The sequence below is a fragment of the Leopardus geoffroyi genome, chromosome B1 (assembly GCF_018350155.1).
Source record: "Leopardus geoffroyi isolate Oge1 chromosome B1, O.geoffroyi_Oge1_pat1.0, whole genome shotgun sequence".
NCBI classification, from domain to species: domain Eukaryota; kingdom Metazoa; phylum Chordata; class Mammalia; order Carnivora; family Felidae; genus Leopardus; species Leopardus geoffroyi.
In genome coordinates this window covers 3,964,596-3,988,851 of record NC_059327.1, presented here as the reverse complement: position 1 = coordinate 3,988,851, position 24,256 = coordinate 3,964,596, and the positions used below count along the sequence as shown (strand labels likewise).

General features: G+C 40.3%; 1 protein-coding gene across 4 annotated transcripts in view; it reads left to right on the top strand.

Annotated features, from left to right (window-relative positions):
• Window positions 1-24,256, top strand: part of CSMD1 (CUB and Sushi multiple domains 1) — a 2,022,178-nt gene that overhangs the window by 368,088 nt on the left and 1,629,834 nt on the right. For all 4 annotated transcript variants that reach the window (XM_045451804.1, XM_045451793.1, XM_045451792.1 and 1 more), the window contains exon 2: window positions 6,440-6,656. In XM_045451804.1, the coding sequence (XP_045307760.1) occupies window positions 6,440-6,656 (217 nt within the window). The remainder of the gene's footprint in view (window positions 1-6,439; window positions 6,657-24,256) is intronic.

The following is a 24,256-nucleotide window of genomic DNA, read 5'->3' as shown; positions in this document are numbered from 1 at the left end:
CCAAAAATAAATAAACGTTGAAAAAAAAATTAAAAAAAAAAAAACAGTGTCGGGATTAGTGAAGTGTTCGGGAAAGTGATGGCAGTGATAGATCAGTTTTAAAGAAAAACTGAAGTGAGAGTTTCCCAATATCTGGATTTCACGGTGCGATCTAAGCTATTCACTAAATTTGATCAGTACTCAAGCCTAAGACGGATTGCATTTTGCATGGGGCTGGTCTCTAGTGAGGTGTTTTGGGGGGACAAACACCAGTCTCTGGAGTCAGAAATCCCTACTTTGTTTCTGAGAAACTTAGGATGACTCTCCACTTCCACCTGCATTTTCATATCTATACCCTTCATGTCGCAGGACTGCCGTCTGGCCAACAGTGATTCCGCGTGAAAATGTAGTTTGAAAACCGTGCCTCGCTCCCAAAGTCTATGAGAGGATTAAAATGACTGCTGGTAATCCTCTGTGTGGGAAGCCGTGCTATTGAGGATCTCTAAATTGGGTAGAAATCTACACTAAATTAACTCTGCATGAGTCCCTGACACCTAACATTCTGTTGATTACTTCAGAAGGAACCAAGTATTTCGTAAGGTATAATTTAGCTGCTAGATGATTTAGATACCAACTTCTTTTGTTTTCCGAGCTTCAATGAGATATAACTGATACAGAATGTTGTTAGACGCCCATCTCTTAAAATTGCGGCAGGTATGGAACTTTTCTGACTTGGTTCGCTTGAATTGTAGCACCTCACAAACTATCTGTGGGTACAGTTCTGTGTGTTTCCACGTGACATGCATTTAAGGTATGCGTGCAACGCATATCATTACATACATACATTCTTTTTCTTCCGTTGACATTGGCGTTTGATTTCAAGGTAACTTCCATCATCAGAACTTGAAGAAGGAAGGCCAGTAGACATTTTCTTCAGTAACAAGTGAGCTTTCGATCCTGTAAAAAACAACACAATTTTCACTAAAAGATTAAAATTATCCGCAGGTTGCTTCAGTGCCCTTAGGAAATATAACTTAAAAAAGTACTTACAATCGATGCCTGTTGAGCAATATGTTGATGTGCGATTATGTTTATAGTATTTAAAAATGCGTCTACTAAATTTCCTTCCAGTTAAAACAGTCTGCTTCTTTTAAGCTGTTTTTTAGGCCGACATTTAAATCAAGAAACATAGATTTAAGCCATTTAAAAAGAAAACATTTGTAAAATATCTGAGGGTTGTCTGTAGCAGACAAGCGCCTGTTAGAGTAGGATAACCAAGAGGGGACAGTCGTATGAGAGAGATAGGCAAAAGTCTTTGCTGGGACATTTGAGGAAGAGCCTCCACCTTGGCATTTGCTGGTGGTGGGGCTACAGGAAGTCCCACACTCTCTGTGTAAGTGCGTGTGAGCCCAGAAATGTACATAGATGTCATGTATCATCCACATACATTCATCTGTGGCTTTACTTTATTCAACTAAAAGAACATTTTGCTATTGAAGCAATCTTTATTTCAGACATACCTTACCAAGATACCTGAATTAAGTTCTGGTACCAATGGTGAATGTCATCTGTAAGTTATTTGCATTCCTGAATTATAATCACTTCACATCCTGGGATTAACCTTTTGGGGAATAATTTTGCTCTATTCACAGCTGGTGTCAGCCGTTATTTTTTGTGAGTGTGTTAGGAAGCATGAACCCCAAATAGATCATAATGATGCGGAGATCCACAGCTCACAGTAATTATTTTTAAGGGGATGTCCTTCAATTCGATGTTAGTATAGATTTTGAATTTCTCTCAGGAGTTGTAGTCGATACCATTGTAGTACTGATGTGTAGACAAATAATTATTTGTCTACATGCCTTGTGTGTTTTTGTTTTTAAATGAGAGTCGAGATGCTTCAGTGGGACAGGAGACATTGAGTAAATTGTTGGGAAGTTCACAATTCCCTAGTGGGACCAAAGCGGGGGGTGGGGGGTTGTTGTTCCTACAAAGACAGACCAGTAAAATCAGGATTTTTTTTTTTTTTTTTTTTGTAGCACAAAATGCTATTTTCTTACACCTTTTGGATAGACCTCCACCCAGATGAGAGAGGTCAGGGCTGCAGAAGGAATTCCATATTATGATCCATTTGTCTCTTTCCAATTTTAGAAAAACCTGGCTCTGATTCTGAATCTCCATCTGCCTATAATCATTGTTTTCCTATTCTACTACCTTCTTCCTATGGATTCATGAGGTTTCTTCATTACATTATGAACATGCCATTTGTTGAATACAAACATCCTAGTGTTTGTATTTCTTTTTCACTCTCTCCTTTCATGAGTATCATTTTTGGGGTTCCATTTAAGAGATCTTTGCTTGCCACACAGATCAGATTTTTTATGCTGTTTTCTTTTGGAAGTGTTATTGTTTTACACCTTCCATTTTTGTCCGCAATTCATAAGGAACTGATGTTTGTATACATAGTAAGGTAGGGATCAAGATTTATTTTTCCCATTTGGATATCCAGTTGGCCCAGAACATTCTTTTAAAAATACCATCCGGGGCGCCTGGGTGGCTCTCTCGGTGAAGCATCGCACTCTTGATTTCGGCTCAGGTCATGATCTCGTGGCCCGTAGTTCAAGAATTGCAGGGGGCTCCATGCTGGCAGTGCAGAGCCTTCTTGGGACCCTCTCTCTGTGCCCCCACCCTGCTCACACTCTCTCTGTCTCTCAAAATAAATAAACTTAAAAAAAATAAATAAAATACCATCCTATTTCTAGTGCACCGAAGAACCACATTTGTTATAAATCTAGCATTTATATCTCTGTGACTTTGTTTTGGGGCTTTCTACTCTGTCCTGTTGTCTATTTATCTAGGTTTGTACCAGTTAGACACTTGAATTACTATAGCTTTATAATAAGATATGACCTTCAGTAGCATAGGATCTCTGATTCTGTTCTTCAAGGTTGTCCTGGATATTCTTGGTCCAGACCAACTGCATCAGAATCTATCTAAGGGACAGATGCGTGGAAAGCCCCTAAGTTGTTTGGAATGTGCATCCCGGCTGGAGGGTTGCTCATCTAACTTTTGACCACTTCCCAAAGTTCCTCCCAGGGCCTGTGGAAAATTCTGTCTACTGATCAAATGTGACTCATTCTTCAAAATCTACTGTACTAATTGGTACCCATTGCAACCTAAGTGTTACTTCTTGGAGAAAAGTCTTAATATCTGATAATCGGGTTCAGCATGATGGGTCTATAATAGTAGCTACTTTCCAGCTGACACTTTTCCCCTTGAATTTATTTTTCTTTCCTCCAATTTATAATCAAGTTTTCACTTTTTGATTTACTGTGAAGCAGGAATTGCTAGATAAACCAGAAAAGCTATTTTCCTTAAAGACCTTCAAAACCCCCACAGCTTTAATATCTACTTGTTACAGTGTTATTGTTAGATTTAAATTTAGTGGAAAATGGGCTTCTTATTAGTTCTTTGGTTTTAAACTCATAAATCCCTTTCATTAAATCTTTTTTATGAAGATTTAGCAAACTCCCACCAGCATTTGATAATATTCCTGTGAAAGACTTGACTCTCTGAGAGCTACTATTGTGTAGTATTTTTTTTAACATGTAAAACATAGTTGCAAATAATTTTCTGTTTGCAGTTCAACAATAAAAGCGGGGATAATGCTTGTATTCAGATACTTATACTGCGTGTAATAATCTGCCTATGCCCCGATCCCTCTCAAACTTTCTTACATTGTTAGGGTCAAAGCATTTAAATCCATTCGAGAGTATTGGTGGGAAACGTCCAGATGGAGAAGGAATGAAACTCTGCAGGCAGTGTCCAGGGGCCACTTGCTAGCTAGCCCCAGACAAAGAAAAGGTGGGAAGGATTTGATAGAGGAGTTGTTTTGTTCTCTCATATGGCGGTGATGTTCGCAATGAAAGTAATTAAAGCGTGTTCATTAGGGAAGATAGCCTGTCTGTCCTGACCTTTTCCCTTCTGGCTGGTTGACCTACACAGAGCCTGGGCAGGCACACAATGAGAAGTCACAGAACAGGGAACGTGTACATCGTAGCAGGGATGGGGGGTAGCACAGAGAAGTCACAGAAGGTCCGTACCCTACACTAGACGTGGTAAGGAGGGGAGGGGAGGGGGTGGGAGAAACAGGGAAACACAGGTGGGGAACCATGGAGAGAAGCAGGTGGATGAAGGATGATGCCTGGCAGGAGGGGAGGTCAGGAAGGGAAGGGTGGGAGGGTTTATCTGGTGGCAAGAAAACAGCGGTGGGCAAGCAGGTGGCTGTTGCTAATCTCCCAGCAGATCTTGTACACTGAATCCGGGGGCTACAATTTACAGCAAAAGAAGGGCCTGCTCCTTGGAAGCGCTCTTGCTATCTGAGAACTGCCAGAGGATCCCAATGTTAAAATCAATACCATAAGACTTTGGGCGGCCAAGGCCGTCCGGAAGCAGCTCTCAGGCACACTTCTAACCCGCTCAGTGGCCGAAGGCAGCTTTGTGGCGCGCTCTGCTCTTGCTGTCTTTCCTCCTTCTCATGCGGTTCGGCTTCTGTACCAGTTCTGCACCGATTCCACCAGTAGTCGGGGAGGGGGCTGCCCCCACAGCAACAAGCGGGCCGCGCTGGGGCGTCGCGCAGGGCACCTCCATCCCGCCGCCGTTCACCTGCAGACGGCATCACATTTCGCAGGGCGCGTTTCCACGGCACCGCCTTCCGCTCCAGACACACACGGGAAGTCCCTGGCGTGATCTGTATCTCTGACCTTCCGGTTGGAAATGAGAGGTTCCCACGACCTCTCCCTTGGGTTCCGTTACTTTGCTAGCGGGGCTCGCAGAACTCAGCAAACCCGTTTACTCGCTAGGTTGCTGGTTTAGTGCCAGAGAAATTAGACGATGCCAATCCACAGCCGGATACAGAGATGCACAGCACAGGATCTCCCGGGGTCTCCACACGCTCACAAACCTGGAAGGCCTCTGAACTCCTTTTTGTGTTTCTATGGAGACTGTATCATGTAGGTGTGATTGATTAATAGGCGTCGTTGGCCCTTGGCAATTGATTGAACCTCCAGCCCCTGTCTCCCTCCCGGAGGCCATGGGTGGACGTGGGACTGGAAGTTCCAGCCTTCTGATCACATGGTGGTTTCCCCTGGCAACAGCCCCATCCTTAAGTGCTTTCCAAAAATCCTCTCGTTAACATGACACAAGACATATATATATATATATTTTTTTTTTCTTTCATCCCATAGGACATTCCAAGGTTTGTAGGAGCTCTGTGCCAAAGGGACTAAGACCAACTATATATTCATTTCTTACTTTATGTCTTATTATAAATCACAACATCACAAATGTCAAACTTGAATACTGAGAGCAATCCTAATTCAATTCAACCTATCTAAGGGAAATTAGAATAAGAAGGGGGAATAAAGTGTGGGATATCCTGCAGATGTGCCCAGGGAAGCCATTTTCTTCAATGGCATCCATCACTGCAAGATGCACTTGTCCTCTTACCCCCATCTGCTGAATACCCCCATCCCCCGCCATGGGAATAGGAAGCTTTTGACGGAGGGGAGGTCCCTGATTCCCTTGGGCGGCTCCTTAATCTTTGCTAACTTAATTTCTTTGGTTGTACGCCTTTTATTTTGGACTGGATAAGATTTCTGTGGTTTTGTGTTTTTCTTTGACTTTGTGGGACTTTGCCATATTAGGTGAGAACCAATAGTTTGAATACTAAATGTGGTTTTCCCTAATTATTCATATTGCTTCACACTGCAGTCATTGGAATATGCCAATATGTGTGGATGAGTGTAGTTTTATAGTGGTTATTTGACTAGTCAACTTAGTTTCTCTGAGCAAGGGACTTATAGGCAGGGTGTTCAGCATTCAGCATAATACTACCCAGATAATTGGCACCAAATTTGTTTCACAAATATGGTAGGTTGATACCGATGAAGATGTATTTAAAATTACAGAGAAAATTTTTTCCCCAAATTTCTAATGAGTTCCCAAATTTGTATATTTTCCTTCTTTGCCTTCCCCCCACCCCCACCCACTGTTAACACTGGACAACACTGCTACAATTTATCATTCAATAGTTGTGCATGAAATAAGCCGCAAAATAAGCCATTATAAAAACTGGTCAAAATGGTTGGAAATTTTTTTTTTTAATTTTTTTTTCATTGTTTATTTATTTTTGGGACAGAGAGAGACAGAGCATGAACGGGGGAGGGGCAGAGAGAGAGGGAGACACAGAATCGGAAGCAGGCTCCAGGCTCTGAGCCATCAGCCCAGAGCCCGACGCGGGGCTCGAACTCCCGGACCGCGAGATCGTGACCTGGCTGAAGTCGGACGCTTAACCGACTGCGCCACCCAGGCGCCCCAGAAAAAAATTTTTTTTTTAAATCCCAGAGGAAAGATAGGCCACAGTAATATACTAATATGCTCTTTGTGTTTTCTTTTCCAGGTCAGAACTGTGGAGGCTTAGTCCAGGGTCCCAATGGCACCATCGAGAGCCCGGGGTTTCCACACGGTTATCCAAACTACGCTAACTGCACGTGGATCATTATCACAGGAGAACGTAATCGGATACAATTGTCATTTCATACCTTTGCTCTTGAAGAAGATTTTGATATTTTATCAGTTTACGACGGCCAGCTCCAACAAGGGAATTTGAAAGTGAGGTAAAGTATTGGCTCTTCATATTATAGATTTAGGCAGCACTGTTTGACTTAGAGTCTGAAACTTAATTGGAATTAATTATGTGAACTTAATTACCGGAAAATTTTAGTTACAATAAAGAAAAAGTAGACTGCAGATTTGTGCACTCTTTAATACTTAAAAACTTGTTATTAAGAGCAATCATTGACTTCATTTTTAGACCTCAAATTGTTGAAGATCTGCAAAACAATGCTGTCAAGGTAACTGAAGGAAAGTGACAATACGCCATTGTTTTTAAGCAACTGTAGCTTTGAGAGAAAATGCACGAAGAGAAATGCATAAGTACAACTCAGAGAACAACAAAAGGGACTTTTATATTGTCAGAGAATACATTCACTAAAAAGTCTGGGAGGTGGGCGGAGTAAAAACATGAAAGTACGTTGAACTCTGGAGAGAATTTTTGGTGTGCACCATCATAATGCATTCTGTTCTCCATTAGTTTTCTCTTCTGATCTATGATTTTTACCATAAAGAAAGAAAAAAATATTTTCTGGAATGATTTTAAGTTACGTTTTTTTAAAAATTTATCAGCAAGGAAAGCATTGTACCTGTACAAGTTTATGCATTTTGTTTTTAATTTGTCAAAGGAAACAGGAACATCCCATTCAAGAAAGTGGAATTTCTTAGGTAAACTGATGAACATACTTAAATAAGGCAAATAAGTCTTTACCCTCGGCTTTAAAATTCTATACTAATTAGGGACTGTTTGCTGAATATATAAAGTTAGGTAAAAAATTGACAGTGGGCAAAAGAGGTTGTATTGGTTAGATAAATGAAATGGTATTGTCGCTAATGTCAACAGAAATACACACAAGTCACATATTTTATTTTTTTCATTTTGTAGATTGAGAAAAGTCCTATAGAAAATTGTACATCTAGTTAATATATTGATATATGAGAGTATATGTAATTGATATATTAAATATACAATGATATATTTTCTTTGCACTTTCTTTATGCATTTTCAGATATAAAACATCTTTTGGTTTTTCTGGGTCATTTATAATATCCATTGTCTATTTTTAGAAACTCTTTTCCATTTATCCTTTTTGTCATGTTGTGCACACAGTTATCTTCTTTATGGATTATTAGGTAAACTTTCTCCCGCCTAACATATATGGCCCTATGCTTTACGTTTGGCAAAGTATCTATGTATTAATCCTTGGTAGTTTGATGCAAGATTGATTCCCCGCTTACTGATCTTCTAAATATTAGTTATTTACTAGTTTTTATTCCAAATAAATTATGATACTAGAGAATAGTGTTATGTTGTAATAATAGAAACAATTATAATAGAAACTGCGAAGACTTATACAAAAACAAAAGAGAATCCAATTTATTCAACCATGAAGTCATATGACTTTGTTAAAAGTATTTCTTTCTCATTCCATTAGAAAAATTCTTAGTATGTCCCCTTAAAAAATACTTCTTTGTCAATACTTATATTTCCCACTTTATTTTAATTTATAATTTAAAAGTCGTTTATTTTAATTTATATCATTGTCTTTTTTATTTCATAATGTTTTATAATTATGTTAATTTATAATTTTATTATAATTCCTACAATTCTATCTTATTCTAAAGGAAACCTGCCTGAATGTTAATTTGAGTCACTGTCTCTAAACAATTTATGTCCTCATGGTAACATTATGATCACTTTATATGTTAACTACAAAGTTTAGAAAACAGCATTCCCACCATCTTCAGTATTATAACATGATCAGCAGTGGAAATATTAAGGATGGGACGACTAAACTCATTGTACTTTATGTCGAGGTTCCAGTGAATAGTATATAAATTGGTATCAGTGCCTCAAAGAGCTTTATAAATATTGGTGAGTTACATGATTGGCATCCTCATTTTTTTTTTCTCACGTGGGTATTTTTACTAGAGGAGGCAAAGCAAAGAAAGCTGATAAGAAAGAACTCCTTGGGTTCCTATACATTTCTCAGTTACCTACAATTTTTCGTTTGAGACAGAGAAAAAATATGTCCTGTTTCTGGTCTTTAAGGTGTGGAAGATGGTTTCATGTCTCCATAAAATTGTATAATCTTCCTCGTACCTTCACACTTAGAATGCCTTTGTGTGGACAGTCCATGGGGGTAGGGTAGCACTTTGGGGGACAGAAGTGGTCATTCTAGGTATCATTACACAAATGAGCAAAACATATCAAAAAAAGAATTCCATCGACTGCTAATTGCTCTGGGTCTTTACTCAAATCAAAGATTTTGGATAAATAATGACATGAACTATGAAAAGGAACAGTGTCAGGGCAAACCCATGAGGTGGTTGCAACATTTCACCATCGGTTGATGGCAAAGTAGTTTTAAATAGCATCGAATTCTAATTAATGAGGTGAGGGAGACTCCAGTCTCCTTGTTGCTACGTGTTTCCCATTAGGTTTTGGAGCAGTTGTCTGTTTCTCAGGCATACATCACTCAACACTGTAAGCATCCCTGGAATTCTAAGGATCTCCTGTGACAGGACTGATGTCCTCTCTGGCCCACTGTGTTGCCACATTGTTACTTAGAGCTGTCCTGCTCTCACTTGTCACTTCATGGCTGCATAGAAACTGTTTTCATTCGCTCAGCATGTGTGCCCACAAAAAAGTTAATAATTGTTTTATTAAGGAGCTTGAGAATTTCTATAAAGAGATTTCTTTTGTTTAACCACTGTAAAGAAAATGTTTCCAAATACTCCACTATTTACCTTTAATCCCCCAGTGACAGAATTTAGGATTTGGGGGTTAGGATTGTTGATATTTATGTTGCAATTTGACCTATAGTGAAGACTAACCAAATTATTTACCCTGTGTAAAGAAAAATATTCATGAAAACAAAAAACATATAGTTCATGTTACCATCTTGGATTGTTTATATGTAGTTCAAACACATATGATGTGCCCCTCCATCAATAAATTCAATTTTAACATACAGATATTGACAGGTAAATTAAGGCTTCTCTTCACCACAAGAGAAAAGATTTGATTCAAAATTGGAAATAGAAATCTTCTCTTTGAGGAGCACCTGGCTGGCTCTGTTGGAAGAGCATGCGACTCTTTGTTCTCTAGCTCATGAGTTCGAGCCACACGTTGAGTGTAGATTTTACTTAAATAAATAAATAAACTAAAAAAAAAAAATCTTCTCTTTGAATTGCCTGGAATTAAAACCACTGATTTTTATGACCTGTCACAGGCCTGTCACATTTTTGCTATTTTTTTAAATCTCTGGGCTTTATAGACTCTGCCCACTCTCTTGCTTCTCAAAGCCCTACAGAGGTCCAACCAAGTAGTCATAAAGTCTTTGGTTTTTATTGGGCAACATCTCTTCATTAGCTACTACCTGTGCTGATCCTCAAGAAACTGTTCCAATAAAGACACCTGTTCTGTTGTAGGTTGACCGAGACATTTTGGTTGACCAGTACACCAATACAATGACATTCCTTCCCTTGGCTCATGCCTCCTCACCCGCAAATATGATAGAAATGTATCCCTCATACTTCTGGAGGCTGACAGTCCGAGATCAAGTTGTTGGCAAATTTAATGCCTAATGAGGGCAGGTTTCTTGGCTCGTAGATGGTCGTTTTCTCCTGTGTCCTCACATGACAGAAGGAACAGGGTAGCTCTTTACGGTCCCTTTTATAAGGTCATTAATCTTATTCATGAGGCCTCCTCTCATGTTCTAATCACCTCCCAAAGGCCTTACCTTCAAATACCATTAAATTGGAAGCTAGGATTTCAGCATACGAATTTGGGAGAGGGGTCACAAACATTCAGTCTGCAGCACGATGGGAGTACTTTATTTAGTTGAATAGGTTTTTCTTGCTCTGACCTTATAAGAGAATATGTTTATCATTCTATTTCCTCATCCTTCTCTCTACTCACCTAAAGGATGTCGTACATTCAAAAACCCATTTAATATTATACTTATTTCAGAAAATTTTCCCTGTGCTTCCCAAATTAAAAAAACAAGAGCCCTCCCAAAGACTTTTTTTCTCTAAGCTCCTTTAGCACTTGGCACTGACAGAGACCCTGAAGCACATACTCCTTTCAAATTATACCAGCTCTGAAGTTGCCTCTAGTTGGGGATGCATATCTCTTTGTTGTGGTGTGTCAAACAGAACATATGTCCTCTGAGGTCAACACGTGTGTCGTGAGTGTGTCTTCTCTGATGATAATAGATATGTTACCTTGAAAATAGTCAACAAATCTTCATGGGGTGCTTTTGATTAAAAATACTCCTGATTCAGGGCCCCTCATCACTGTCCTCTGTGCGTGTAACCCCACATGACTTCTAACTAACTCCTCTGGATGGGCTGGAGTTAATTGTCCAAGAGAGAGGGTGCTCGCTAAATATGAAGTGGTGACGTAGCATTTATTTGTCCCTAAATCAGAAAATAATCGAAGTTGACATCAATTTCCAAATGTGATAACATTATAATGTCAAACTTTGAATGGAAATCTCATTATAACCTCAATAAATGAATAAAAGTGAGTCTATGGAGGGAAACTGTGTCATGCATATGTGGGAAATCAGAATATATTATTCCAGGATTATTGTAGAATACAAGAAAATAGCTTCGGCAGTGATCTTGACTCTCCCTCTGTGACTTACAAGATTATCCCTTGTTTTCTGCGCTGATGATAAAGAAGTTGGGAATTAATATGATAGGGCCATTAAAATCAGGAAATCATGAATAAGTATTGCTAAAAGATTAGTTTTCTCCAATTTGTTCCTACTCTGTCATAATGTGTCTGACTGCATTAAAGTTAGCTAATAAACCTGTTTAATCTTAACTATATCTGGTGGTTTTTAGAACTTGAGAACTTTAAGCACAAAGAAGGGGTTCCACTTATATTCAGATCATATTAGACTAGAGATCTAGAAATGCCTAAATTCTGCCTTTCTGCCCCCCATTGCTGGTGTGAGGTCCCTATGGAGCCATTCACAGATCGATAGTCAGATAAAAATCAAAGCATCATTCTATTTTTAGTTTGGGTGGTGACTCATGCCTCAATTAAGACTCCAATAGAGGTACTGCAAAGTGGGTATAGAATATTCGATGGAGACTAGAGTCTTCTATTAACACCAGACGTGTATCTTGACATCTTATCATATTCAGCCAGACACATGGTCAGGAGGAACTGGAAGGAATGGCCAGCCTGCCCACACCAGCACCTGGTGAGGGAGGGCTCCGAAGAGAAGGGCCTAGTAGCTGAGATGAAAACACAGTAGGAGAGTCCAGTGCACAGCAGTGATGTCTCAGGCCATCAAACTGCAGAAGCCCAACCAATGCTTCGGTGTCTGATTAAACAGGTTCTCATACCTTCACGAGGACACCACAGAGGAGCTGAGGGGGACAGTGGTGGCGTTTGCTGTTCTCATATAAACCTATCACAGTGCCATAATTGTGTGAATTTTTCAACAATGTTCACTCCTCTACATACATATTTTAGGTGAGGAAATAAAAGATACCTGTTTCGGATACATCTTCCAGATTTCCTTTTTCAACATATGCTTTAAATTAGCAACTCATAGGCAAGGCCAGTGCTTATTGGGGAAGAATGAGTTGATTTTCTCTTTTTTTTTTTTTTTAAGTTGGTTGTCTGCAGTGGGCTAGATGAAAGTGAAAGCCAATTAAACCAGAGATTCAAGGGTGACATTGTCTGAACACTGATGTATATCTATATATCCCTATGCTATATCTATATATAATTCCCCCAGCTGATTTTAATAGGTAGCTTTGGTTGAGACCAACTAGAGTGTGTGTATATGTTTTATGTTTTACATATATATATGACATATATATATACATATACATATACATATGTATATGTATATGTATATGTATATGTATATATATATACATATATATGTGTGTGTGTGTGTGTATATATATATATATATATATATATAATTGCTAGTAAGGAGAAATCCCAGAGGTAATTAATAAAGCACTTAAAGGAGATAGGCAGAGTTATGTTTGCAATAATGCAATAATACAAGCAAGTTTTAACATGTACTTGATTTCAGTTCCAACCACTACTTCTTTAAGCTCTGGTGATCTTTTTCTGCAGTAGCGAAAATTGATGCTTCGTTTCAATATCGTGGCCATTTTGAAGGTGGAAAACCACATTAATATGGCCAGAGAAGCCTTTTGGATCATCAGAAAAATATATATGTGCGTGTGGCAAAATGCCCCCAACTCCTATGACATTTCCTTATACACATGCAGACATAAGGAATAGCATTGCGAGTCTCAGAAAGAGAACAGATGGACAAGAAGGCCAATAAATAATTTGCAATAGGACTTCATTTTCTGAAGAGCTATTTTGTGGTGTTGGTCATGGGAACCTGAAAGTAGACATGGCTTTCTAAAATCTACAATCTTATCCTCACTACCTGATTAAAAAAAAACACAAAAAACAAAAAGAAAGAACGTGGCTCATTGATTTAAACGCTCATACAGAATAACAAAACTACTAAAAAGAAATTCTTCAGAACACATAATTTAGAGACCGTGAAGAAAATGACTGGAGAATTTGACTTCCTAAAATTTAAAATCCAAAAGCCCAATGTAAAATGGAGAAGAAGAATTCACAACAGTTATGAAAGACAAAGAGCCGATTTCCTTTATTGATAAGACACACTATCAGAAATATCAGGAAATAAAATCATTTAATTAAACATCTGGTAAAAATATGACCAAAAAGTTGAAACGTAAAAATATGAAGGCAACTAGTATACCTAAGCCAATTAAAACAATAATGTGAAATAATGTCTCACCATTCTCAATGGCAAAACTGTACACGTTTTGATAAGTCAGGGTTTTGGGGGAATTATTTTGGATATAAATTTTGAAATTTCTCACAAACTGAAAAACTATAAACACATTCATTCAGCAAGACTATGCTATGAACTTATTCTACAAACGTACCTCCAAATATGGCAAAATATATGGAAAGCAAAGTTTATGAGTGCATATTGATAATATTAAAAAAAATCAAGATTGTCTATCTTTCCACAGGGACTGGTTAAGTAAATTACAGTATATATGTAATATAAGATACCATTAAAATTAATACATGGGATCTTCAGAGGCTGATATGAAGAGATTCCTATATTTTATATTTAAAAATAAATACAGTCACAAACGTCCAATATCTCTTAACATCTTATTCTCTTACAATAGATGGTGTGTAATAATTCATCATCAAATACCATCAACAGAATTTCGGATGATGGTGGGATCTCGGAAATGTCTTTCTGATATATAAGTGTAATCTATTGTAGTGATCTCAGTAGGGGCTGTGGGAAGCTAGACCAAGGACATCTACTCAGCCCGAGGGCTCCCAGAGGGCTTTCTGCCAGCCAGTGTCACTGTAATCAAGAGAAAATGCTGCCTTAATCCTGAAACAGTGCGGCTACTGAGTGTCCCTGGCAGGCCTCAGTGGAGGAATGTTTTATTTTGTTCTGTTTTGTTCCATGAGTATCTGTTGTCTATCTTTGGAATTCTTTTTGTCGTTGTTTATTTATTTATTTTGAGAGAGAGAGCAAGCAAGGGAGCAGGGAAAGGGCAGAGAGAGAGAGAGAGAGAGGGCGAGAGAGAAAGAATCCCAAACAGGCTCTGTGCTGTCAGTGCTGAGCCTCATGCAGGGCTCGAACTCACCAACCCCGAGATCCTGACCTGAGCCAAAATCGAGTCCGTTGCTGAACCAACTGAGCCACCCAGGTGCCCCTTGTCTTTGGAATTCTGGTAGAAACATCCACATCTGGGTCTATACCTATCTCAGTGTTTATCTCTGTCCCTAACTCTGTCTCGTTCTATCTTTAGCTATCTCCATCTCTCTGTCGCTCACTAGAGTGTGCTGTCTCTCTCATCCGTGTTTTTGTCAGTGTTTCTCAACTAGAAGTGACTTTATGCCCCAGGAGACATTTCGCGATGTCTAGAGACAGTTTTGGTCCTTGTAATTGGGTCGAGGCACTACTGGAATATAGCAGGTGTAATACAAAGATGCTGATAAATGTCGTACAGTGCACAAGACAGCCTCACAGGACAAAGAATTATTAGTCACCAAATGTCAATAATGACGCAGATAAAAACTCTTGAGTAGAGCACGACACCGTCTATAAAATCCGTCTATAGCTATAACCATCGACATCTGTGCGTGTACCTATATCTCTCTACATTGTTTTGCTACTCAAGGACCCAAGCCGTAAGAGATACAATAGGAGTCACCAACCAAGAGACACTTCCTGTCTGCTGTGCACGGGGAGCAGGCAGATGGTCTAATTAGATTGAACGGAAATGATGGTGTCACTTGCAGGATTGTGTCAGCGAGGAAATGGGATTTCTACGGTATTACGCATAATCAGATTTCATCAAGAATCATTTTTACATTCCCTCTCAAAAGGAAATAAAATTATTTTTTTTAGCCCCTGTTTCTTGGAAAAGGAATATAAAATGTCAAAAAGTCAGTAAGATAGTGACTTTACCTCTTCTTCATGGTAGTGAGTCTACAAAAATAGTTTGGTAAAATCCCTTACTGGGAAGCTATCCATACTGATGAGCAATGAGGAGCATTGAATAATCAGATTTCTCCAAATTTCCCAGATTTTCAATGAGCTTAATGTGGATGGCCAGATTAGTAGTTGAATGACTTTGAAGATTTCCTTTTTCTCCCCTCTGGTTGTTTTAAATATTTGGATAGCAGAGCCAGTACTGATTTATAATTCTATCCTCTACAGCCACTAACCCCCCCCGGAACAGACCAAAACAAAAATCACTTTAATTCAAATTAGGTATTAGTTGTTTAGAGGATAATTTTTTAAAGGAATGGATGCTGTATATAAAAATGTGTTAGTTATGTACTTTTTATTCACAAAATTCATTTTTAAAAAAGGAGAGGAAACTATATATAAAAATGTGTTATTCACTTTGAATTCACAAAATTCATTTTTAAAAAAGGAGAGGAAACTATATATAAAAACGTGTTAGTTATTCACTTTGAATTCACAAAATTCATTTTTAAAAAAGGAGAGGAAATTACTTAGCACCTGAATCAATTCTTTCTTTTACTATAATAAACCCAATGACTCTTGCTTTGCATAGAAGTATGAATTCCTTTGTATCTGAACATACTAAAAATAATCAACAAGGTAAATATTTTCGAAGGAGCCTTGTTTCAAACTTTTCAAACGTTAAAACTGGAGTAATTTTGATATTCGGACATTTTTACACATTTCTGCATTTAGGCAGCCAATAGTGTGATAAAGAAAACATTGTTTAAACAATTAAGTGTATTTACAGCCCAAAGCCTTTAAATTTACATGATTCTTTCAAATATGGCTTCCAGGAGCAGAAAATAGGGTCCTCTTTCTTAAACTTCATTTTTATTTCTGGCTTATATCTCCCCTTGTTGACCTCATAGAACCCAGAGCATTAACGGAAACAGAATTCAGAAAACTGCTCACAGCTTCCACGTGTGTGCATATAAATGAATAAAGCCTTCCAGTCTTTTCTCTGGGGTGTTCTGGTCCTGGAAGCTGAGGCAGGCTCGGGGAGGCTCTTTACGTGAATAGGGGGTAAAACTTCCCAGTGCCAACTTCTTCAGAAGGATCTGGAGCCTTGCCCTCCTCCCTACGCCCCTGAGGTCACCTACCCGAATTGGATTCCCTTGGCTTCTCGCCCTGAGCCCCGGTGTCCTTGGCCCGTCTTACCACCATTTTCAGATCAGACAATTTTCTCTGTGCAGCTTATTCTCAGCACAGTTTCCCAAGCCCCCGAACCGTACACAAAACCCTCACACAAGCTGCCCGGTCACCACTCTTGTGTGACTACTGCTTGCTGCCATATAATTTTTTTTTTTAAAGTTATCACTTTCTTTTTTTTTTTAATTTTTTCTTAATGTTTTATTTATTTTTGAGACAGGGAGAGACAGAGCATGAACAGGGGAGGGTCAGAGAGAGGGAGACACAGAATCCGAAGCAGGCTCCAGGCTGTGAGCTGTCAGCACAGAGCCCGACGTGGGGCTCGAACTCACGGACTGCGAGATCATGACCCAAGCTGAAGTCGGACGCCCAACTGACTGAGCCACCCAGGCGCCCCTGCCATATACTTTGTGATCAACATTTGTTTCCTTTTCCCTCTAGAAACCAGTAAAATAAAAGCACAATCCGTACGCCCGCCTCCCTGCTTCATGGAAACAGTCCCCAGTCAACAGGGTGTATATTCACTCTGAGAGGGAGGTTTGGAAGGAGCGGGGGAACCTACATGTGAATGCTTCAAACAGCCTGTAGCCTTTCAGCCTGAGGAGACAAACCGAAATAAATAAAACCTTGCCGTCCTGGAAGTTTCAAAAACTGTCTTCCTTAATCAGACAGCTTCTCAATTTCTCCCGGGCTATCCACCGACCCCGCGTGGCATTTTCTTTGATCACAGTATCAATTCTTACAGGTCTATGATCATCGCATCTAAGATACACCGAGCTTGTCCCGAAAAGGATTCAGACACATCAATCAAAGTGTTTTCTTGCTTACGTTTTAAGGGTTTTCACACTCTATGTGCCCGTGCATCAGAAAATATTTTTTTGAGATTAGATATGTCTAAAAAAGCAAATGCTTGGTATATATAATGCTTGTTTGTTTTTAAATCTAGTCGAGTTAGGCAAATACTACCTTTGAAAAGTGGTGCTGGAGGCAGAAAGAAAGCAAGCCTTACACCGGGGGCGTAGTTAAGAGTATTTACCAGGATGAATCTCACTCGTGCTCAGTAACGCCTCAGGCGTCTTCGAAGAGTTACTTTCCAGTACAATGTATGGTGCTCACATAGGGACTTTGAAAGGATCATTTAAGCTTTGGGTCGAAACCCCACCGCCTGTGTGAGACTTTCCCTTTCGGTATCACAAATGTGTCCATGGTTTAGGAGACGATAATGCGGATCTGGAGAAGGAGGTGACTGTCAACGGGTGAGTCACTCTCCAGGCTGCGTGTTAGTGGCTCCTTCAATAACGGGCATTTGTGTGCATTTTCATTCAAAAAGCTCAGCCAGAAGTGCAGTATTTTTCGAAAAGCTGTCAGCTCATGGCCAACCAGACAAGGATGCGGTTGAGAAGGTTGAGGGACATTGAGGAAACAGCTACGGTAGGGTAGAGGAAGATTAACACCCTTGGAGGCGCCTGGAAGGCAGTGGTTAGGACACATGGGGTGGATTTTCGGTGGGATGTGCTGTTGCTAAGGCTCCTTACTTCCTTCCACAACTGATTCCTTTCTCCCATTTTCCCTGGTGTGTTGGCATCACAGCTGTCTTCTCCCCTGTGGCAGCCTCGCTGACACCCACCTCTAAGACACCGTCTCTTTCCAAAAGCCCCGTCTCCGGCCCCATTTTCTTATGATCTCAGTGGCGTAAATAACAAGCAACGTGGATGAAGACTGATGAGGATAAACCCATTCATTCTGAGCTGTTAATTTACAGCCACTGCCATTGTCTTCCACGATGGCATTTCAACTTTAAAAAGGGTGCCCCCGGTGGAAGGGCTCTCATGGCACAGGGTACGGCGGGCGTCATTTTGACCTGGAGGCTTGATTGCCACACGCTCCCTAGACCCGCGTTACCAAGTCACGTGGCTGCCGGAGCCGGACGGAGGCTGGTAATTAGGGAGCCAGAGCCGGTGTAGGAGGATCCCCAAGGAGACTGTGTGGACGGGAGAATCAAGGTCCAGGTAGACGCAGCACCTGCTGCTGGCCTTCAGCCCACAGTTGCCAAGCAGAGTCGTGGACCTTACCCAGTGTGGCCGGAGCTTCCAACTGATCCCCAGGAGTTTCCAGCTGACGCCTCATTACGGGACACTCACTGTGAGGTGCAGTGCGGGGCCCCTGTGGAACTCCCGAGAACCCCTCCAGGCCACTTCCTCTTCCCCCGGAAGAGCGGTCAAGGCACCAGGTCTGCAGGTGCCTATGCTTTAGCACACCCCGTCCGCCCTCCCCCCGCTCCCTCAGCAGGGGCCACCCGGGCGCCTGCAGGCCCTGTCTGCTTTCTGGGGAGCGGGCACCAAGGCGCAGTCCATGCGTGTCCCCTCGGCGCTCAAACAGCGGAGATGCTCCTGCTGGCGGGGCCCCGGTGAAGAGGTAAGCTCCCCGCGTGCAGGATGGGGTCTTGGGCTGAGTCTAAAGGGAGTGTGATGCACTGAGGCTACCGGACAGCAGAAGGCTCTAGAAACAGACAGTGACGGTCTCCTGGGACAGTTTCCAGCCACTTTGCAGACACTGGAGCCGCGGCCGGCCCCAACATACAGGTGCACGCCTGGGCTTGTTCGGTATTTGTGTGTGTTTGAATGCACGGTTTTTTTTGTGTGTGTTTTGGGTTTTTTTCTCTGCACGTAGTGCACGAAGTGCACTAAGCTGCTGAAGTCCAGTTCTTTCTGGAGAGCAGTGTCCAGGACGGGGAGCCCAAGGGGACTCCGTGGACCCCTTCATACCCCTGGCTTCTAGAGGCAGGGGCCGGGTTTTCCCACAGCCCCAAGTTGTTCTGGGAAGGCCGTTTCATCGGTGGCAAAGCTGCAGGTCTAGTGTGGGACAGTCGCCTCCGTCATAGAGGACAGGCCTCGGGAAAGCTGGTGTGTGGGCCTGTGCACAGTGGACCAGTCTCCCGCCAGCACCCTGTGGTCCTACATCTGGGTGTGCCCCAGTCTCCGCACGGCAGGGTGCCCTGGCTTTTAGCTCCTGGGGGATTGGGGGGGGGCTGTGCAGGTGAGGACGGTGTGGCCGAAGGTTGGCGTGGCCCCAGCAGCGAGTGGTGTTTGGACAGCGGCGAACTCAGGTCTGGAGGATGACAGACAAGGAGGAGAGCCGTGGACGGGTTTTGAGCGTCATGAAACATGACAGCAATGGCTGTATCGGGTGGGCTCCCACACAGGTCATCCGCTCGCCTGATGCACATTAGTTTCTGATTTAAAAAAAAAAAGAACACAACAAAACCCAACGCGGTGCGGGCCCAAGGAAACGCATTTGGGCAGCGGCAGCTTGTGACCTCTGCCCTAGAAAGTTAATTAACAATCGCAGCCTTGTTAATTCCATATGTCAGTTATTCCAAAGTGATGAGCGGAGGCGTCAGCAAAACACCTGGCCCCAAAGTAACTTGCAGCTTGCTGGGGTACGGTTACTTCTGTTTGAAAACTGGGAGATTTGATAAAATCTCAGAGGTGCCCAGTAGGACAGAGCTCGCCTTTTCCTGTGAAGTGTACCTTATGTTTCATTGATAACGTTTTGGTTCGTCACTGGTGTATTTCTATGTGGCCCATGTCTTGGAATGAAGAAAGTCCCTGTAATTATTAGGTAGTTGGCTTGCCAAGTTTCGCTGCAAGCCTGCTATTTGGGTTTCCTGAATTAGCCCAAGTTATATCGGATGTGTTCTAGATCTCTTCTGGTAGAACCTGGGGACGGTATTTTGAAAACTAGATTGACAAACAGAGCCTTTAATATTTCACGCTTCTTTTGAAGTGTGATAAAGGACGAGTTGTACGTACTGAAAATGTAAAACTCAAGTTCTCACCCAGCACCATAAACTGTCATCACAGTCAAGGGAACGTGTGTTTGTTACCCACGGAAGTGTCCTTGTGCCCTTTTGTGATCCATCCTGCTTTCTGTCCTTGGTTTCCAGTCAACCACTAATCTATGGTGACACTTGGGTTCGTTTGCAATTTTTAGAATTTTATATAAATTGAATTATATGCTATGTATTCTTTTTTGCCTTTTTTTTTTTTTCTGAAATAGTGACTTTTAAGATAAACCCATCTTTCCCTGGGTAACAATAGTGAATTCTTCTTATTGCCAGATAGTATATTCTACTGTATGGATATGCCACATTCGGTTTATCCCTTGTTGGTGAACATGGGTTTTGGGTTTTGTTCTTTGTTTTTCCCAGGTTTTGCTATCAGAAATTTCCTGTGACCGATGTTTTATTTATTATTTTTTAATGCTTATTTATTTATTTTGAGAAAGAACACAAATGGTGGTGGGGAGGGGGACATCAGAGAGAGAGGGAGAGAGAGAATCCCACGCAGGCTCTGTGCTCTCAGCGCAGAGCCTGACGCAAGGCTCAAACTCACCTCACGAACCGTGAGATCATGACCTGAGCCAAATCAAGAGTTGGACGCTTAAACAACTGAGCCACCCAGGTGCCCCTGTGTGGACAGATGTTTTGATTTTTCTCAAGCAAATACCTAGGAATGGAATGGATGGGGCACAAAGTAAATTTATGTTGAACTCTTGAAGACCTGATCACAATGTTTCCATGGGCTGTACCATTTTATATTCTTAGCAGTACTTATGAATTATGGTTACTCCATATCTTTGTCTATATTGGCATGTAAAAAGGTCTATCCTTTTTAATTTTTGTCATTCTGATGGGTATGTCATAGAGTATCTTATTGTGGTTCTGTTAACATTTCTCTGGTCATTAATGATGTTAGTATCTCGTTATGTGCTTACTGGTCAAATATCTTCCTGTTGCAAAGTGTCTGTTAAAATCTTACACTGATAACATGTTATAGATCATTTCTCCCAAATACATTCTCTTAATGGTACATTTGGAACAACAAACATTATTAATCTTGATAAAGTCCAACTTATTGGTATTTTTATTTTTGATGATTTTATTAAAAGTATATGAAATGTTTGCATATTTGCATATCACAAATAATTTCCTCTGTTTCCTTCTAAAGTTTTAATAATTGAGCTCTTCATTGTAGGTCTATGATCCATTTGGAGTTAATTTTCACAGGTGATGTGAATTAAGGTTTTAAATTCATCTTTTTGCATATAGATTTCCAAAAGTTCCAGCACTACTTACTGAAGAGGCTATGATCTTAACAAAGTTAATTTCTTGGGTATTGTGCTAGGTAAGGATAGATGCTCATTAAAAAAACAAAAGCAAAAAAAAATATTCAGCTGATCTAACCTCATTTGTTAAAGGCTTCATTTTCCCACATTGAAATGAGTTGGCCCCATTGTTGAAAATCAATTTCTGATATGTGTGAAGACTTTTTTTTTCATTGATTATCTTTTTGTTGTATTGATCATTGCAATACACAGTCGTGAAGTCATATAGAATAGATGAGGCGACCTTGTTCTATTTGTTTTATTATTAAGGTGGTGTTTATTTTAGGCCCTTTGCGTTTCATAGATTCACTTAGAATTAGCTTGTCAGTTTCTATAAAAACTCCCTTGGGATTTTCTTGGGCTTGCTTTGAATCTGTAAATTTGAGAAGAATTGCCATTTTAGCAATAGTCTTCCAATACATGAATATAGAAAATATCTCCCCATTTGTTTAGGTGTTCTTTGATTTCTCTCAGAATATTAAGTTAGATTTATTCCTACCTACTTTCAGTGTTTTGTTATTGTTATAAACACCATTATTTATTACATTTCAGTTTTAATTGTTTGCCGAAAATATGTAAGAATGATTGATTTTTTTATGTTAATGTTTGAATTCTGTGACCTTCTTAATTTCAGTTATTAGTTGTACTAGCTGTTTTGAAGATTTGCTGGGATCTTTATTTTTGTTTTTTGGGGGGGGTGGGGGAAGAGAGAGAGAAAATCTTAAATCTTAAGCAGGCCCACGCCCAACATGGAGCCCAACTGGGATCAATCTCACCACCATGAGATCATGACCTGAGCTCACATTGAGTCAGACACTCAACTGCCTGAACCACCCAGACGCCCCATTAACTGGGATCTTAAACAATGTAAACCATCATATCATCTGCACAGAGAAGACGTTTTACCTCCTCCTTTGGCCTTTTATTCTTGTTAGGATTACCTTGAAATGAATAGCGCCCGCAGTACTGTGGTGCATAGCAGTGATGAAAACCAGCAAACTTGCCTGAACGCAGAGGTTCTTCTGAACACAGAGGGGAAATAATGACCAGCACAGATAACGTTGCTTGTCCTGGTCACCAACCTGTTGCCTCTCCTTTCCAGATCAGCCCCTCTTTTCCAGCTTCGTGGTGCTAGATAAGTGCCCTGTAAACAGTGCTCATTTGCCAGGTCGCAGGATGTTGAGCTTCCCAGGTGCTGCGGGGGCGCTGAGAGAGGAGGGGACCTTCCTGCTGGCTCCAGTATATGTTCCATGTCTTGTCTCTGTGTCCCCTGGCTGTGAGCCCAGTGCAGGGACTGCCAGGGGCATCACCCCCTGTAGACTTTTGCTGGCAACCCCTAGGAGGGTTCCATCATGCCCCACTAGGCATGACCGTGCTTGACCACTCTCAACTGTGGAACCCCAGCAACCACCTCTCTGTCCCGTGACCCCTGGTCATTCTGTTCCCAATGAGTTCTGCCCCTCAGCTGGGTGGGAGGACTTTCTCCCTGTTCTTCTCTGGGTATGTCAGCCTTAAAGATAATGACTACTCTCTTTCTGTTACTCCTGTATTTCAGTTCTCTTTACCTCTCTTTGTACTTAATCCTGTGTTAATCTGTTTTTCTTTTAATCTAAAAAACAAAAAAGATTAAGTAAGCTAAGACACTTGAACTCTTACAGTTCAGATGAAGGTCATTAAAGCCTCAAACTTATTCAGGGTAATAAGACGTAGTAGTGTGTAAATATTAAACCAAATTCAGATTTTTTTGGCTTCTTTACACAAAACCATGCTCATTAGAACACATTTAGTAAGAAATAACACTTGGAAATGAACTATTCTCTAATGCAAAATTTCCCTGTCCAAATTAATGGAGGAGTTTTGGTCTACTGATTAGAACTTGACTGATAAATTGATTGTACACTTTTCTTTATCAGTCTAACAAGTTTCCCTCCTCTTTGCTGAGGGTTTTATTATAAATGTGTTTAATTTTGTCAGATTGTTTTTTTGCATGAGTTGAACTGGTGGTACTTTTTCCTTTTTTTTTTTTTTATATTAATGTGGTCAATTATACTGATTAGTGTTTAAAATTTTAAGCCAAAATTTCATTCTTGATAAAGCCTCGTTGGTCATAAAATACTGTCCTTTTATATACTGTTGGTTAGACTTGTTATATTTTATTACAAATTGTGTGTATACACACCCATGAGTGTTGAGGTTTCTAATTTCCTTTTTTGGTAACTTTTTCCAGATTATGCTATAAGAGTAAGGATGATCTGAAAAAATTGAGTATAGCCGTGTTTCCTAGCTCTGTTTCTCAGAAAGTTTGTGTTATTTTGATATTATTCCTTGACTAAATTCACAGAGAAATGTGTGTGTCTGGAGTTTTCTTTTGTGAATCTGTTAAAAATGAAAGTATTTCCTAGATTTAGAGATTTTCAGATTTCCTATTTCTTAGGTCAATTTTGGTAAAATACATTTTTCAAGATATTCGTTATGGAATATGTTGGTACAAAATTATTGAAGTATTTTAAATTCTCTTAATGACATAGAATCTGTGGTGATAGATCATTTTTCATTTTTGATATTGGTGATTTGTATTCTTTCTAGATAAGAGTTTGTCAGATTTCTTTTTTTCTTTTCAAAGATTTTTTTTTTACATTGAATTTACTCTGCTCTTTTTCCAGAAATTTAAGTAGAATGTAAGGCTA